This window comes from Cebidichthys violaceus, unplaced genomic scaffold (assembly GCF_023349555.1).
Source record: "Cebidichthys violaceus isolate CVI_PGR_0920_01 unplaced genomic scaffold, fCebVio1.0.p SCAF_10, whole genome shotgun sequence".
NCBI lineage: Eukaryota > Metazoa > Chordata > Actinopteri > Perciformes > Stichaeidae > Cebidichthys > Cebidichthys violaceus.
Genome location: NW_027176263.1, coordinates 14,504,424 through 14,522,797, shown reverse-complemented (window position 1 = coordinate 14,522,797; position 18,374 = coordinate 14,504,424). Strand labels below are relative to the sequence as shown.

General features: G+C 40.7%; 1 protein-coding gene across 1 annotated transcript in view; it reads right to left on the bottom strand.

Moving 5' to 3' along the window:
• Window positions 1-18,374, bottom strand: part of fbxw4 (F-box and WD repeat domain containing 4) — a 44,232-nt gene that overhangs the window by 3,294 nt on the left and 22,564 nt on the right. Inside the window, exons 6-7 of the mRNA XM_068718267.1 lie at window positions 14,450-14,515; window positions 2,526-2,666 (exon numbers count right to left, since the gene is read on the bottom strand). Coding sequence (XP_068574368.1) covers window positions 2,526-2,666; window positions 14,450-14,515 — 207 coding nt within the window. The remainder of the gene's footprint in view (window positions 1-2,525; window positions 2,667-14,449; window positions 14,516-18,374) is intronic.

Below are 18,374 nucleotides of genomic sequence, written 5' to 3'. Positions count from 1 at the left end.
ACTGATGTTCAAAGCAATAAAGCGTGTTCTACTGCAATGCAATGCAATGCATGAGTCAAACCTTTATGTTGAAAAACAAAATCTCAATCAAAGCATGGCTTTATTTATTTGTGTGGACATCAGTCATTTGTAGAAGGATAATAACGACGGCATCATATTCCCATTATTATTGAGCTGAAAGTTGATGAATAATAATTTTGAAGTATTCCCCAGCTTTACTAAGCTATGTTGGAACACATCGCTCCATTTTTGGATTCCATTGAACCTAAGTCCAACGCACAAAATCATTACAGTTACTTCTCATCTTCATTGAGCCGTGTTCCACTTGTTATTACTGAAAATGAAACTTTAATTATCAATTACGTGACACTGTATCTGATATTCATCACCCATAACCCATTATGCTATTTTATATGCTGTTATGGTTGGGTATATAACGTGAGAAAATCTAAACGTTTTCAGTGTCAGATCCATGTTTCTTTTTGCACGTCAATATTCATACCATGGACTGATTTATGTCAATATTATGTTTCCATTGGATTGAATCCAGTGATTAAGGTATTTAATTTGCAGGACTAACCAAAGACAGACATCCCAGTCTGGTTAGTTCATCTATAGAAAGAAAATGCACTCTATCACAACATAATAGAATACATAGATATAACACTATACATAATCACATATATTGTGATTTTATCTAAGTATATGGTACTTGTTTATATAGAGAAGAGGACAACAATCATTCATTCGATTTATTAATCACCATGGGAACCATTTGTTTTTTATCTGTCACAGTGCATTTCTCTTTGGTGTTGAGCCCCAACTTCCAGACAACCTGAACCTCCTGTCTGACCCTGGGAGCCTTTTTTGAGGCCAGTTCGGTTTGGGCACATGAATTATTGATATCTAAAGAGGGACCCCCCTCTGCCAACCTTCACCCTAACCCAGCCCCTTGCGAAGTCCCCAGAGCGATCTGCCAATCAGATCTGATTTGTCTTACTTGACTGATCCCCCAAATACAACCTGAAACCCCTCTAACCCCTGCTGTCCAAAATAAATGCTGCTCTCCCCAGTCATGTTGCCAGCATATACCGAAGTGAGGGCTGCTGCATTAATATGGATACCACAGGGGGGGCTGAATGTTGGCTCCCCGCGCTTACACTGTTGGAGATAAAACCTTAGGCTCGGAATGAGTTTTACACCATGAATGTTATTTCTGAAGCTGTTCCATCCTGACAATAGGGCAATAATTAGGGAACTATGGCGGATTTCACATTTCATGATAGCACATGTTTGCAAAAAGTAACCAAACTTTGTGTGCATGAATATACTGTAAGATTAGCCAGCTGACTGGATTGCTCAAGATTTAGACCGAAGATAAATCTGGACGGAATTGAGACCCAAGTAAAATTTTCACCTGGCATTGTGGGTTTGAATAAGGTCACAAAAATGAGTAATCATAAATACTTGTATTAGGGCCGCCCTTACATTTGACTAATTAGTCACAAAGAAGAGTAATGATAAGTATTTGTAGTTTTAAGTTAATTTAAGTGACCTACATTATGGTTTTTAGAAATACTGCTTTCAGCTAAAATCACAGTGTTTCTCCTGGCTCAGAATGGGCCTTTTAGGTTTGACTATGCACAACAGTTATGATCGGTCCTCACTTAGCAAAGGCAATGAGTTTACGTTATCTTATTGATAGAAATCTATGCATTTTCCTGTTAATTCTGATCATTTGAATATCTTTTTTAAAATGATATATATATATATATATATATATATATATATATATATATATTAATATATATATATACTATTATATAAGAAGGTGGTGCTGGTGGAATACAAAGCAAAGTTACAAAGAAAAAGGTGCATACCGCCGCCTACTCTTCATGCCGGAAGAAGAGGCGAAAATGTGTCTAAACAGCTCAAAGAGCTGGACAAGCCGAACTTCCATTTAAGATAGAAAGATATTTCTAAGAACTATAAAAAAAACTTTGTTTTCTTTCATGAAAAGTTGAAATTCAATTGTAGGTTCATATTAATAAAACTTTCAGTGCTTACTCATCAAACAATGCAACTGTCTACTGGACTTAAAATGGAAATTAACATTTCAAATACTTTCAGTGATTACACTTTATATTACACTTCAACCCCTTTTAAATGCTTACACTTCATCCGACACTTCAACCACTTTAAGTGCTTCAACTTAAACTGCAATTCCAAACATCTCACAAGCAAACATTTGTGGACATTTGAAGCCATTTACTGTGTTTTTCAGAAAATGCTAAATTTTCTATTTCACTAATAATGTTCGTAGCTGTGGTAGGATGTAAATTACCCAAGTGTTTAGTGCTAAGACCGCGAATTCCCATAATAAGTGTCCTCAGTGGCAGATGTGGTGTCAAGCATGGTGTGGTAAAGGTCTGAAGCACTGTACAGTAGATGCACTGTAGGTGTCACTATTTAACAAACAGATCCTACAAGGTCTCAGGGAGACTGAGATCACCATGGTAGTGTACCGTGGGCTGAGCCGGAGGTCCCATAGTCGAATGAAGGTATCGTAGCCGCAGGTGAAGAGCTGGAACGGAGACTCAAACACCATGTCCAACACACCGGCTCCGCGACGAAACTCTGAGCCCAGACTGCAAACACACTCCGACCTGGTGGGGGAGGGAGGGGATGAGGATGGTGAAAAGAGAGGAGAAATGAACATGTGAAATCTGTGTTTTCACATGTGGAATATGATAATTCACATGTGACACATCCAGGAACCACATATGCCTACATGTGAATTCAAGAACGAAAAAATAAATGTGACAATTATTTAATCAATAAAAATGGAGAACACCGTTTCTCTAGTTTTGCTTCATTTAAAATGTATTACATTTAACCTAAAACAGACTTTTATAACATTTCTTCTAACAATTAACACAACTAACACAAATCACAAGTTAGTACAAATGTAAACCATACTTTCGTGTTTCATTTCTACCTCTTTACTTAAGATTTCATTAAACTATTTAGTTTTTCTTTTTAAAAAATTAACCAAAACACTGACAATGAAGATCTTGGGTAGATAATAACTAGAAAATTCCACAGGAAACTTTGACAGTGTGGCTGCTACTGCCCAAAGACGTCACAATATATACACACACACCGATGTTACCGGTAGTGTCGTTCAGGTTCGATTGAGATATTGCTTTTTTTGTTTCTGCATTTTAGATTCATACTCTTGAAAAAGTTATATCAATGACAGACAGAATGTGTAAGTTCATTGGATTCCATAGACACTTGGCTGCGACCAGCACATCTCCAAGCTTTTTGGCCAAAAATGGTGTAAATCACAGAATATTGTCCTGCTCTGCTCCACTCTGACAGATATGCCCTCACTCTAGAGCTGAACATTCTGTGCAATACACACCCATTATAAAATGTGAAACGGACCCAAAATTTTTCTGAAACTTAATCTGTGCTAGCTATCAAAATGTCCATTTGGCTCAATAACGTCCATCGTTTTGTCTACGTTTCAAACTTTGAATAATTTTTCTACATTCTTCTTCTTTCTAAAGTATGACTGGTCAATATGGGTCCAAAGTTAAGTGTTTTTTTTAGCTCTCTTCACGACGAAAAGTCAATGGGGAAATTTTGCTCAATTTTTGGGGATTTGCATCTTTGGAAGGATGGGAAAAACAACACTGGAAGGAAATGCTACTGACTCTCCCAGCCCATAAATAATTCACAAACAGTTACTGATTTAATTGATTAAATCAATTACCTTTAACTTTAGCTGATATGTGGAGATTGTTGTGAGTGAATACAGCACAGGAATGTTCTGACAAGCTCCGTGTTCTGCTTTAAAAAAACAAAACACATCTAGGGAAGCTACTTCAAATGCATTTAGTATCACACAGTACCTACAAATAATGTACACACATTTACTGTGAGGAATATAATTAAGGCATGGTAATGTCCCCTGATCCCGTATGGTACATCTATCTACCATTCCATTTACCGCTTATCTTGGGCTGGGTTTCAGTGGCAGCAGGCATCGCAAGGTAGCTCATAACGGGGGATCCAGAAGCGTTCCCAAGCAAAACTAGATATATCCTTCCATCTTATTCTGGGTCTACACAGGGGTCTCCTACCACACCTAGATCGACTGGTGGCTGTACACCACATCTGACCTGTACGACGCCCCTATTAGTGCTGACAACTCACAAATCCGCTTGTTCACCAAATCTTACCCTTACTCATGAACAAGACCCCGAGATACTTGAACTTGCTCAGTTGGAGTGGAAACTATTGACACAATTTGCCATTTCGTCCTTGTAGATACCGACTCTCATCCTGAATGCAAACATACCCCAGTGAGTATTGAAGGTCACGGACTGATCGAGCCAACAGAACCACATCGTCTGCAAAGAGCATGTAGGAATTTTGAGGTTCCCAAAAATGGACACTGTCCTCCCAATGGCTGTGCCTTCAGATCCTCTCCTTGAAGATCACAAATGGAATCGGTGACATGGGACTAACCCTGGCAGACCCCAGACATCCACTGAATACATGCCTGACTGCTGTCTAGCAATCAATCTATCTAGTGTCATACATACACTGTAGGTTAGAAATGACTTATTTGTGCACCTTTTAGCAACTTGATTCCACAATTTATTTTTCACATTATAGAAAATTGTAGACCTGGGCAATTCCCTAATCCCCTAAAACAGGGCAATTTCATATTCTTACATCAACATGTTGTGACATTTTATGGAAAATCAAATGAGAAACTGTTTATGGATAAAATGGGATTATCTGTTGTTGTCTAATCCAGTGAATTAAATTATTGACAAACCAAGAAACTTTATCACATTGATGCAAATGCATATAGTCTCATCGTTAACACTGCACTGTCAAAATCTCCAAATCTCGAAAATGTCATAATTGCATGTTTTAATTATTCAGGTTGACAGACGGCTGGAGCCATCTGACCATACACTGGGCAGAATCCTGGACACATTTGCTCAAATACTTGTAAAATATAAATACCATTATATACTCATTTATATGGCATACTTTTATCACCATATCATCTCTATGCCAATCAGAAGGTTATGTTTTTAGTTTGAATTGTTTGTCTTTCTGTCTGCAAGATTACTGAAAAACTACTGGCCTGATTTCCATTACATTTTTGAAGCAAGGTTAAAGCATGGGTCAAGGAAGACCCTGTTACATTTTGGAGTGGATTGGCCTTTTCTGAAATCGGCAGGTGCCTTGCAGTTACTAATATTATCATTGCTGTCTTGATTGGTTTTCAGCGTCATTTTCAACAAAATTGTGTTAACTTGGAATATACACTGACAAAGCCAGTCTGGGTTAGTGAGTGTGGGACTGGTGATATGTACAAGTGATAAATAAAGTTTGTGTGCCTGGGTTGATGTGGTGTGACCTGTGTGTGTGTGTGTGTGTGTGTGTGTGTGTGTGTGTGTGTGTGTGTGTGTGTGTGTGTGTGTGTGTGCGCGAGTCAAGCTCCATGCAGCACCATGCTCTTGTGATCACAGCTCCGTCCTGCCTGCTCCTTGCCTCTTGATTATTGGAGAATAACTTGCACTCAGCAGGGCGGATTATTGCAGAATAACTGTCTCTTTGTTGCCACTTAATACCTTCCATGACCGTGACTGTGTGCGACTCTCACACGTTTGATACCTGCTCCGTAGCAACCATTTAAAGGAGGCCGCCGGCCTTGGTGACCGAGTAGCCCCCGCGCTGTGACTCGTGCACCCCCTCCCTCGCCCCGAAGCTCAATCCGCAGGCTCAGGCTGGTAATCCCCCAGCCTTACCCCAGGTGGGCCTTCTTATTGGACCAGGGCTTTCCCCACAGGGCACCTTATTGGGTGAGAGCTTTCTCATTGCCAGGGTCTCATGACTAAGCCCAGGCCAATGGGGAGTCTGTGATGAGGCTGAGTTTGTGTCTGTGTGGGGTAGTGACCCCTCATTTTGCCCTTACCACTAAAACCAAGGAGCTTAGCGCATGCAACACAAAAAGAAACCCATTCAAGCCAAAGGGATACGAGCCTGTTCATTCATAACTAAATAATGATGTCTCCATCACAGCACGGGCCACTCTAACTAAAAAGAGATCATCAATTCATAACCCCCTACCCTCGAACATCCTTCAAACAAGATGATTACAATCTGCTCGGAAAGTCAAAAACAGTTACAAACACCCAAATGTGAAAGAAAAATAAATGTTGGGCTTCCATAAAACGGACCCGACATCTGCGCAGGGATCTTAAAGCCGGTAATAGCACCATGCGAACGAGCTGTATCACAGCGCAAAAACAGCAGGGATTCTCAAATTGGTAGGTCGCTGGCTTTTATGAGGCCGCGTGTGATTACAGGATGGAGGCACGAGCGTGTAATCTGTCAAAATGACTGCATCTGTCAGTGAGCATGCGGCGCGATGTTTCTGATCTGACCATCCTCTCTAATGGCTTGTCTGGGTCCAGCAATGTTGAATACCTGGGTCTGGCCTGAAGCGGGCTCTAAAAACATAGCCGATTGGCTGAGTCATACCCGGCACGCCTCAGAACATTGGCGATGCACTCCACAAGAACATCATAGGGTGTGAGCTGGCCCGTGTCACTATTAAAATCATCGACCCCGAATCGGTGGGAAAATGTAGTGACGCCACACTGTATGACGAATATGTTGTAAGCAGTCGGTTCTCAAAGAAATACGTGAAATGGCTGCGACCTCTTAACAGCGCATTGCAACAACTCAATGAATTTGGATCTGTTGTATCGGCGGATACATGAGTTCCCGGGTTTGACAGACATATATTTTGATCAAAGGCCGCGTATAGGGAGGAGGTAGGGGTCAAACACGGGACTTTTCAACCAGGAGTGTTTTTCTTGTAGTTATCCTTGAAGTTAAGAAGTAATTGGCAGTCTACTAAATTGTGTCTGCTCCATTGGCTATTTTACACTCTTTTTCAGCACCCCGAATAAACATTAATAATTATTAGTAATATTTAGGCCAATTGTAATGATTTTCTGAAATCATTTTTAGCCCTCTAACAATACATTTGTGTCAAATTGGTTGTAATTACCAAAGATGTAGAAATGCGGATACCGAATTTGTTGTTTGACGTCAACCGCGAAATTGAACATGACACTGGTTTCTTATTGGACTTAAGTTCAATTACTGGGGGCCAGATCTCAACAGCTCTGTGCCAAAACATTAACCTTCTGAAAAGACACAACTTCCTTCTGGGACGTGCAGGCTCTGATCTATAATTACAGTGTTCAGAAGTTACACTTGATGTGTTGCTCATTATGTGTGTTTCATGTATCTAGCTGAATGCGATATGTTTGTGTGTGATTGTCAGTGCAAAGAGGGAGGGAAGAGGATGGAGGGACAGAGGACAGAGAGAAAGAAAGCAAGAGCAGGAAGAACCAGGTCAGAAAGGCGAGTTAAGTCAAGATTGTTATAGTGGCAAAACAGTAAATGATTAGCCAAGAAAAAACTTGATCTTTTACTGACTTTGGAAAGCTCTAGCCATTATGAATTTTCATTAACTAACTCAGGGTGCTCTGTTAAATGTGTGATCTGAGATTCACAACCATTACTATTACTAAACACTACAATAGACCACCCAACTGATTCGGTTGCTTCTGAAGTAACATTGTGTACCTAAGTGAATTACTCGCATTAAATTACGACTTTATTATCGCAATATTACTTTGAGCAGAATTTTTATCTATTCAGAGTTTGAGAAATTGTAGTTGTTATGTGCTTATTATCAATTTAGACGACAGAGCTGTGCATCACGATATCGCAACATATGATTTTATCACGATATCATTCCGTTGAAATCAGGCGGCAACTTCCGATTCTGCCGAGTGAAGCCAATGCGGAAGTGTCTTAAAAAAGAAGTCTGATTGTATAGAAGACTATGAGAAAATGAACCTACTTCTCACTTGATTTATTACCTCAGTAAACATGACTTTATGGTTTCAATATCTAGTTTCAAGTACAGCATGATGTTCATTTAGTAGATTATGGTCCATTTAGATTCAAATAAAATAAAGCGGAGTATGCTTTATGGCGGGCTTACTGTGATTGACAGGTTGCTGCCGCTATCAGAGCCACATATGGCGTCACTACGTCACTCCTCTGCATTCCAAATATGGTAACTTCCGTTCATTGGGTGCGAAAAAAAGAACATGGCGCTGGCCGAAATCTAAGATGGTATTGGCTAAATCGCCAAAATCGATGCTTCAAAACGGCAGTCTACAAACCAATGGGTGATGTCACAATGACTAAAACTACTTCTTATAAACAGTCTATGGTTGAAAGATGATAAATTAACATATTTAATTACTTAATTTATAAATCACCATAAACGGTAGGTATACATAACATTATAATCATAGGTCATGTGGCTAATTGATGGACTAAGAAGCAAATACCACCCTGATGAAGACAAGACTACTGGAAAATATATAAGTAATACTATTTTGATGGATTTACAATATAATTGTAACAGAAACACACGATGGCAAACTATAAAGAATAGGAGCCAGAGTGTGATCTAATGAGAATGATCCTTTAAGCCTCATGTAAAAATAAAAATCACAAAGATTCAAATGCAAATCACGAGAATCATTGCAGTTTGAGCTCCAGCTACATTGTGAGATGGGCAGACTAGTGGCCCTGCTGGGGGGGGGACTTAGTGATTGTTATGAAGGGGCTGCTGGCTGTGTGACATACAGGGTCTAAGTCCTGATTTAAGCCTGTCTGGGTTCTCTGCAGGAGTCAGGTTGGCTTTATAGGGCCCACACACACACACACACGAGTTGTGAAAGGAATCATTAATGAACTGACAATGTCGAGTGAAAAAATAGAAGAAGCTGAAGGCATTATCCCTTAGTGGTGGGGACGGCCAAAGAAAAGCTGTGTGTGTGTGTGTGTGTGTGTGTGTGTGTGTGTGTGTGTGTGTGTGTTTAGGAGGTTGAGCTCTAAACAGGAGCCCGGGGGACGCACTGGGAAAACAGTCCCTCTCGTCAAAAGCCGTCAGACAGGTAGAGAAAAGACGCCCCGCTGAGGTTTTTACTCCCTAAAACAAACAAGAGGGGAGCAACCTGCTGCACGTCAACCCAATTTACCCGGCACCTCTGAGCTCCCCGCGGCAGGAAGGCGAGCTTTCCTTGTGGAGAGGAAGGGGTGCATCGATAACGACCACCTTTTTAAAAAAAAATGTTGCATACGTGCACGCCACTGCAAAGACAATGCCTGCTGCAATTTGTATAACAGAGTGTCCACCCCGACGCAGACATTTCACTCCACTCTTTTCAATGTGAGGAATGTGAGGAATCCCAGCCTGGCCATTTGATTGTGGAAAAAAAAGGAGGGCTCCTTTTCTGAAGTAACAGTGGGGACTTTTGGGAGTTGGGAACGATGGTCAGGGTCCTTTCTCTTTGATGCTGTCTTCACCCCCTTTGTGTTTAGCCATGAGCGAAGACGGTGTGAAAAAGTCGGGGTGCTGCTCCAATGGCGCTACTTTTGTGGGATCCCCCCCCCCCCCCTCTACACGGCTGATCATAAGAGCTCTTTGTGCCGCTGAGATGAAAAAAGAACAAAAAAGACAGAATTGATTGCAACAGAGCGAATAAGAGAAAGTGTTAAATTAAATGAAAATCAATCAAATCAAAGAATTTTAAACCTACGGTTAGCCAATCGGTGCCAACCAAGGGATAATGGTTGATGGGTGGATAATTTCAGAAAAAGATCTGACTGCAATTTTCAAGACCAAAACTGTAGTTGTGATCTAAATGATTATTTAAAGTGTTTTTTAGAAAAACTGATCAAAGTTGCTCATTGTTGAGGAGCTCCAGGGTTCGTTTATTCGAATTAGCCGTTTGAAAAAAGTTTGCTGGTTTTTCTTTTAGCAGTTCACTTTTTACAGTTGGATTTTAAACTCTTTCAAATCGCAAAATCAGAGTAAAAACTACTTATCGTTCAGCATGTTTAACTTCTGCTCTTCACTGAGCCCCAACTGCAACTGCAAACAGCACATCTAAAATAAAAATTCTTTGATGTGATTTGACAAAAAGGCAGTGAGATGGTGCCGCCACAATTCTTCTCCCACAAAGACAGGAAGTGACTGTTGGAATCCTTCCTGGAAGTTTGCGGTCTCTTTGCTGTGATCTGGTAGCGGTGGCGGGAGCAGCTGTTTTTGCCAGCCGTTGTTTGGCGCTGCAGGTGTAACAGTGTTTTGGCTCAGGTGCCTGTCGGATCAAAGGGACATGCTGTTGCGCTAATGCACAGGGTGTAGTTTGATGCTGGTGGGTGTGTAGGGGCTGACGGTGCTGTGTCATGACAAGGGAGGAGAAGGTATCTGAAGTGGTTGAAGCTGGTTTGTCTACAAGTTATTGTTCCTCACAACAGACACATTGTGGAGTATTCTCCATTTACAAAATTCTTGATAGTAAAATCATATTTTAAATCAAGTTCCAGTTTGAGAAAACATTTAGAAAAATGGCCAAAAGAAGGCTCTTGCAACAGATCATTAATGAGCAACACATTCTCACTCCCAACTGGTCCAATATCAACGCTTGGCCCTACGCTTCAAACTATGACGCCATAGATTCCCCTCTAGCGGCAGTTTTGGACGTGTCAGGGACGGTTTCCGCTCGTTACATGCATTGCGTCTTTTCAAAATAAACTTCCAACGTAGGTTTGCTTACTTTCGAGGTCTAGCTACGTAACAAAACAACTTGGTTAGGCTTGGTTAGGCTTGGTTAGAAAAGATCATAGTTTGGGTTAAAATAAGTACTGTAATTACATGAAGCAAGTACGCTTTTTATGTAACTGCTGCTAGTTAAGTACGTAAGATACGTAACAAAAATAAGTCAAAAATGTACTTGGTTTCACATGGGACACCAACACTGGTCTCCTGAGTGATAGTCTGCAATTGTTTTCATACAGTGTCTTCTCAAAATAAACTTGCACAGTAGGTTTGACTAGCTTTTAGGTTTACTCATGCAACAAAATTACTAGGTTAGGTTTAGGAAAACATTGTGGTTTGGGTTAAAATAAGTATGCTTGTACCTTACATACGCGCTAGATAAGTACATAAGTTACGTAACAAAAGTAAGGTAAAATAAGTCAACCTTGACTTGGTTTCATGTGGGACACAAACAACAGTCTCCTGGGTGAAAGTCTGTTTTCTGAGCCGTCCGCCCAATTGGACCTCCTCCTTAAGCGTACAGTTTTGCGCTTTAAACTACGTCCCTAAAACTGACCCTCTACTACCCGGATGGGTTTACATTAGAGTCAGTTGAATGTCTGGTGCGTCTCATACAGACACTTAAGGGTGCCTCCGTGCGTCTGTGTCAGCATGGTGTCATTATCACGGGATCAACTGACACATTTGTAGAGTGAAAACCGGTTTGACAGAGGTGATACGGGGTCAACTGATTCTCCAAATCCAGAACAATATGCAATTCTTGAACCTAACATTTAAAGCGTGTGTGCACAGTTTAAATGCTTTGACGTATACGATAAGCTTAACATGAACAATGCACCCTGATCACCTTCACCCTGTACCCATCCCACATGCAGCCTGGTATGACCGTGACTTACAGCATGTAAAGATGATAGCAGCAAAGACCATGATGCACCTGTCTACCTGCCACTCATGACCAATACCTTTTTTTAAAGGTAAGCTAAGACAAGAGGGAAACTCCTTTAGTTACTATTTCCATTTCCACAACTAAGACGACATTCTTTCATTTGTCCCAGACTTGTAATGCCTTCTGAACCACGATACTGACAGACCTGCAGATAGAAAAGCTCTAGCTGATTGCTAATAGAAAACAAAGTATCCTCATATCATATCTTAACTTGCTCCTCATCAAGCGGTTTTCTAAGAAAGGCCAGGAACACATGTTAATTTCAGCTTTTTACATGCACACAGTCTTTTCAAAATAAACTTCTGTCTTCAAAGAAAACAACTTAGTTAGGTTAAGCCAACAAAACTACTTAGTTAGGTTTAGGAACAGATCATGAAATACAAATAAATCTACGTTGACTTCTTGTTCCACATGGGGCACGAACAGCGGTCGCCTGAGTGAAACACCGCTCGTAGTTTTGACCTATCCACCTCCACTTTCCAACCCACCTGCTTTGTGTGGGCTTTTGCAGTCTTTATACTTCATGGTTCACAATCATGTGGATTACATACAAATTGATGATGTGGGATCTCTAAAAATTTCAGCTCATTACAGTAACCCACGCTGTATGAGACAGCCTAAACAAAGCCCTTTTCAGACATAGAATACGGTACGTTTCTGGACTTCATCTGTCTGTTACAGAAGTCTCTTCTTTGGAATTCAGACATAAGAATTAGTGTTATCATTATGACATGACAAACTAATTTCACAGTCCAACTTGTAACCCGCAGCGTCCGATGCTAATGCACTGACGCAACTTTAGTGTCCGTATGAGACACATAAGGCTTTCAATTAACTTGGATATAAACCCATACGCGTCATTAGCAGACAACTGAGGTAGCATAAAGAGTGAGAAATCTTATCCTCAAGTATTAGCTGATAAAGAGCATGGATAATTATATAATTCCTGAAGATTCTGTGAAAGAAATAAATAAATCACTTGGACCTTTGGAGGACACATGCATTATCTGCTACACCTTGTGACCATGTCAATTTCCCCTCACCACCTGCAATCTCCAACATAACCTAACCGCCCATCCCTTCCTTTCCTCTCCCCGTGTCTCCTGTCTTCTCCCCTCCTCAGATTTCCAGGCCATTTGGGCGCAGGAAGCAGCTTTTTTTGTGTTGTCGCGTCGGGCCGTTTTAATTGGCCCAGGTAAAGCTGGGAATTACAGCAGCCTTGGAGGGGATGTATCAGGTTTAAGCCTCGCTTTTCAGAGACAGGAATTTTCAGAGGCCCCCTCATTTTGAGCTGCTCCTCGCTCAAGAATAGCACGTCCCATGGTGTTTTGAAACCAGCGCTTCAAGGGGCCATGCTGTCGCCGCGTACAAGCACTGATGCAGTCATATTGTACGTTGGAAAAAGTCACATCAACAGAAGCCGTGTGGGAACATTAATCTGGCAAATTAGGTGTTCAACTTCTCCATTATCACAGTAACCTATAATGCACTGGACTCAGTAGTGCACCTGTACTGTAGTAAGACACAAATGTATGTGTGCAAAAGGATTTACTAAAAGGAGTTGATGATGATGACTATTATGAGCGTGTCTCTACTGAGACAAGGTTCGGTTGAAATGGAACAACGGGAGATGAGGAAGATGAGGGTGGGCTAGTCTACAAGCTTAGTAATAGTGTTAAATGTCAATTCAAATCAGATTTCTTTTTATTTTAGAGGGTATGATTTAAATTTTGTTTCATATTTATTCTCATTATTATCCACCCAAGATCTTTTTCGTTGCTAGTGTTTTGGTACATTTCGAAAAAAGAAGAATGTAGAGATAAAAATGTAATTACCAAAGGTTTACATTTTGTACTAACTTGTCATTTGCAAGTGCTTTCATCCTTTCAAGTGTCGATCGTAAAAAGAATTGTTAGGAGGAAGAGGAAGTCTACAAGGAAGCCAGCAAGGTGAGGCAGTGACAGAAAGTGCATAGCCTGATATTTTCACTGTGACATCAACTCTCACCTGTTTGTGTGTCAGGCTGCTACTTCCAGGATTTCAATGAGACAGTGATGGATGACATTCACAAACTAATCAGTTGGACAAATCTGTGTTTAATTTACACTATATATAATGTCCATGATAAAATGCCCTCCAATGCCTCAATACCACAATATCTCAACTCGTGCATGTGCATGTTACTAATGTCAAAGATGATAAATGTATCAGAATAGCTCAGTTGCTATTGACACTTCGGTTGTTTTAAGAATGGACCGGATAAAAAAAGACATATCTGAGCAATGATCAAAATTACACCTTGTGTAAAAATAATATATATTGAGATATAATATCGATATAGATACAATATCAGTTGAATGATGTTGGGTCTAACCAGCAAAGACTTTATCAGTTCTTCAAGAGGAGGGTGGGCTGGTCTTTAAACTGTAATATTAACTGCCTCAAACCAGCGTTCATTCATCATTCTTAGAAATAAAGCTGCTAACTAGAACAATACAAGGTTCTTCAGATTGTCCCCATAGGAAAACCCTATTAGTAGGACTTTTTATAAAGGTTCCACCTGGAACCCTTTCAGGTGATTCTACTAAAGGGCCTGGGCTGTGCAACTCACAACAACCATGGTTCACAGTCGCAATTCTTTTTATGATGCATGTATCATTCAGCAGGAGACTTGTGTGGGATGATTAAACATCTGTCGTGTTGCAAGTTACAGCAATGCTGTAGCATGTCAGAGCAGCTTCTCCACTTACCGTTCAACATCCCAGACGCGAAGAGGGGAGAAGTTCTCGCAGCATGCAGTGCCCGTTACAAAGGATCTAGAGAGAGAGAGAGAGAGAGAGAGAGAGAGAGAGAGAGAGAGAGAGAGAGAGAGCATGAATAGTCTCACACAAACCACTTAATACCAGCTGAATTCAAACTGATGCAACTAACCATTATTTTCATTTTTTTATTTATTTGTCACTTATTTTTTTGATGAAAATATGTATCATTAGGTGCAAAAAAACAAAAAAAATGACATCCAGCTCAAAGATGGCTGGATGCTTCACCTCCCTGTAGTATGTAGTTTGTTATGCCAGTAACGTAATGTAATAAGTTACTTTTAAAAGTAGCGTTACCCAACCACTAACAGTTTCAGATATGTTGAATTTATTCATGCTTATTTTTACAAGTCACACTTTTTCACTAATTGGTGTTGTAGTACTCAAGGGTCTCTCTTGATCTCGAGACCGATCTCAAGACCAGTTTTTGAAGGTCTCGTCTTGGAATCGGCCACATTTATACTTGGTCATGTCTTGGCCTCTGACAAAGAGGACTCTGGATTTTATTTCAAGACCACAGGTGCGGGGCTGTATCACTAAACTGCCTGTGTACTGTCTGATTTAGCTGTGATTGTGTAATATTGTAAGTGTGTCATGCAGTGTGGGACTCGCATCGGTCTTAACACCTCAAAGTCTTGCTCTTATCTCGGTCTCGATACACTCTGATCTCGGCCATGGCTTGGTCTCGGTTTAAGTGGTCTTGACTACATTTATTGACTTGATTTACCAACAATTAACGTTGTACAAAAAGGGAAAAGCTGATTTTTATATCATCAATTAGGAGGGCGACACTTTTAGTCACATCTGTCGCTGTTGTCAACTCTTCCCATGAAAGTGCACTTCAGTGGTGGCATGCAGAGGAGACAGCATGCACACACTGCCATGTAGGACTTGTAGGACCCAGTCTTGGGTTTAACACAAAGAACGGTTCTCCTTGCTTGTGACACACACACACACACACACACACACACACACACACACACACTAGTCCCTGCCTCCATCCACCAAACATTGTTTCCCAGCAGAAGAAAAGAGAAGAAAACTACAACAGTCGTGATCCTTTGATTGGAGTGGCAGGTTGGAATTAGCAGCCTAGGTATGCACGGTGAATACCACGCATGTGGAGAGGTGGGGGAGCAGTGAAAGGAGAGGGGAGGAGCGCTGTGGGAGTGGGGCTGATGGGGTGTGTTGGGGTGTTAGAAGCTATGTAGAGGGTGGGGTGGTGGCCAGGGGTGCTGGTGGTAGGGGGGCTTCTGTTGGGCCGGGCCCGAGTCTCAGGGCTTAGCGACCTCCTACAGGGTTGACGGACAGGGGGGAGGGCCCACCTTTTACACACGGAGATAGTTACTGACAAATGCTGTTGGCTGGATGACGAATACTGTAGATGGAAGAGACGGAAGCAGAGAGGGTAAAATAAACTCCATTTCTTTGGAATCATGAAGCGGATGGAGAGGGGAGATTTCTACGGAGATAGATATCTGTTGAATTCTTGCAGGAGGTTGGGCGGCTCTGACTGCAGTCTTTAAACACAGACACCTCTGAAGCTTGAACATAGTAACTTGTCGCTTCCAGCATGAACGGCGCTGCCAGGCCGATATTTAGACCCTATGTTCTGGTAAGCCAAAAGGAGGGCTCTAAAGTTACGGGCGTCAATTCAAAGACTTTGGAATTTGAAATACAAACATGGTTCTGTACTTATTCTTTACGAAAACAGTTCACACAGAAGGACACATTAAACTATTCACACTTTTACAACCTCTACATACAACCTCTCCTCGATGCTCTGTGTTCAGCAGTCAGCAGTTAATTCATAAATAACTCTCTGAACCCCAACACCCACCCATGGAAAAGTATGTTTTCTTTAAACAATTGTCAAAACTACAATGTTTATCATAGCCAGAAGCTGTAAAATGGTCATAATTGTCAGATTTTATCTTTTTGACGGTCCTTGAACCCATCATGTGTGACCAACGCATCCATCAGAAAACGCAACCGAAATAAATCCTAAAATTGTGAAATTTCATCAAAAACATTGTTTTCTTCATTCCTCATCTAAAATTTTGCCCCAAATAAATGTATTTGCTTTAACCAGATCCTGTAAAAAGCATTACATTCTGAGCTCCTCAGCGCAACTAGGAAGCCATGATTGATTTGGCTGAGACAGTCACTTGACTAAAATTCTGTGAAACTTCAACTTAACCTGACTACATTTGTAATTTTTAGTGCTGGGCAACGATTACAATTTTGAATCGTGATTAATCGCATGATTTTCTGCAATTAATCATAATGTTATGCGCAAAATTGTAATAATGAATTAAAAAGTAGTGTATTGCGCACTTTTATTTTAAAAGTGCTGCTATATGACCAAAAGTGCAATAACATTTGGTTTGCAAAGACTTTAAACAAATAAGGTGCTTTTTAACAGCAGTATTCCCTTTACACAGTAGCAGTTATATTTCTTGCACTATCTGTGCTAAGTGTGCTGACTTTATTTGAAACGTTCCACTGCTGTGCAACATGAATAAAATGTTCTGCGCACGTTTCAGCAAAATGTCTGTCTTCTGTTTTCATGACAGTCAGAGCATGTGAATGCAGCTCCCACTGTTCATCAATATAATGCAGTGTAACTCCGAGGTAATTATGGTTACCCAGCGATGTCCAGTAGTCTCCAGTGAGAGCAACAGTTGGTGCACGTTGTAACGCCGTTGCTTTTGTATACAACTCCTGTATTCTTCTTGTGATGGTGCGTCTTGAGGGAGGCTCATACGTGCCATCATTCGTTGCAATCCTAAGAACGCTCCTCAGACCGACATCTTCCACAATACTAATCGGCCTGCAGTTTGTAGCTATCCACTTCTCTGTGGCATTTGTTAGCTTGTCTTGCCTTTGTTTATCTATACTTCTCCCACGCGCTCTAACAGACTTTCAAAATAATAATAATTTCAAAAATAAAATAATTGTCTGCGTTAATTAGTTAATGTGATAATAACGCGTTAACTTGCCCAGCCCTAATAATTTTATAATAAATAAACCTGAAACCCAATGATGATCATTCTGTAAATGAATGAACTGAGGTATAAAACATGATTAAAGATGATTTCTAAAGAGCCCAAACCTATTATTCTTGAGGACGTAACATTTCTAACAAGTCATTTGCAGCTTGCACATTAACCCGATGGCCTTATGAAGATATGTATAACAAAATCCCAGAGATTGTTTCAGGGTGTGAACTGTATGTATATTCAAAGCAGGAACCACATTTATGTTGACCCCAAGGTTAACTCCTTGCCTGTTAACCACAGTGAAGGGAAGGAAGCTATTAGCTCCAGCTGTGGTAAGGCCATAGGTCAGGAACACTGTCAGAATGTGACCCGAGCCTGTGCCTTCGTTCAGACAACACGACCAGTGCTGCTGTCACGTCATCACATTCTCTTTCTCATCCTAAAACAAAGTTTATACAGTAGTGATAATACAAAAAACATTTTGTTTAGAGCACCACAGTGATGATGGTAATTGACCTCATCAGAATGTGAAATGTAGCTCTCACCAGCAGTGTGCTTTTAATTGCCCAGAGGATGGGCCTGCATACATATCTTGGCTGACGAAAAATAAGCACTATTTTTATATATAATATTTAGACACTGTGAGGCCCTGTTCAGGAAGGACAGTCATACCGTACTGCCTTTTTGCTGCCCGAACAGACATGCATTGTTGCAGTATGCTGTGTCTTTTTTTAAATTATCATTGTTGGTTAGGCATTTACCAATGTATGCTAACCAAAAACTGTACACTACGTAATAGTTACAATAGGTACAGTTTAAATGAATAAAAACAACTTCCCAGAAACATCAAGTAC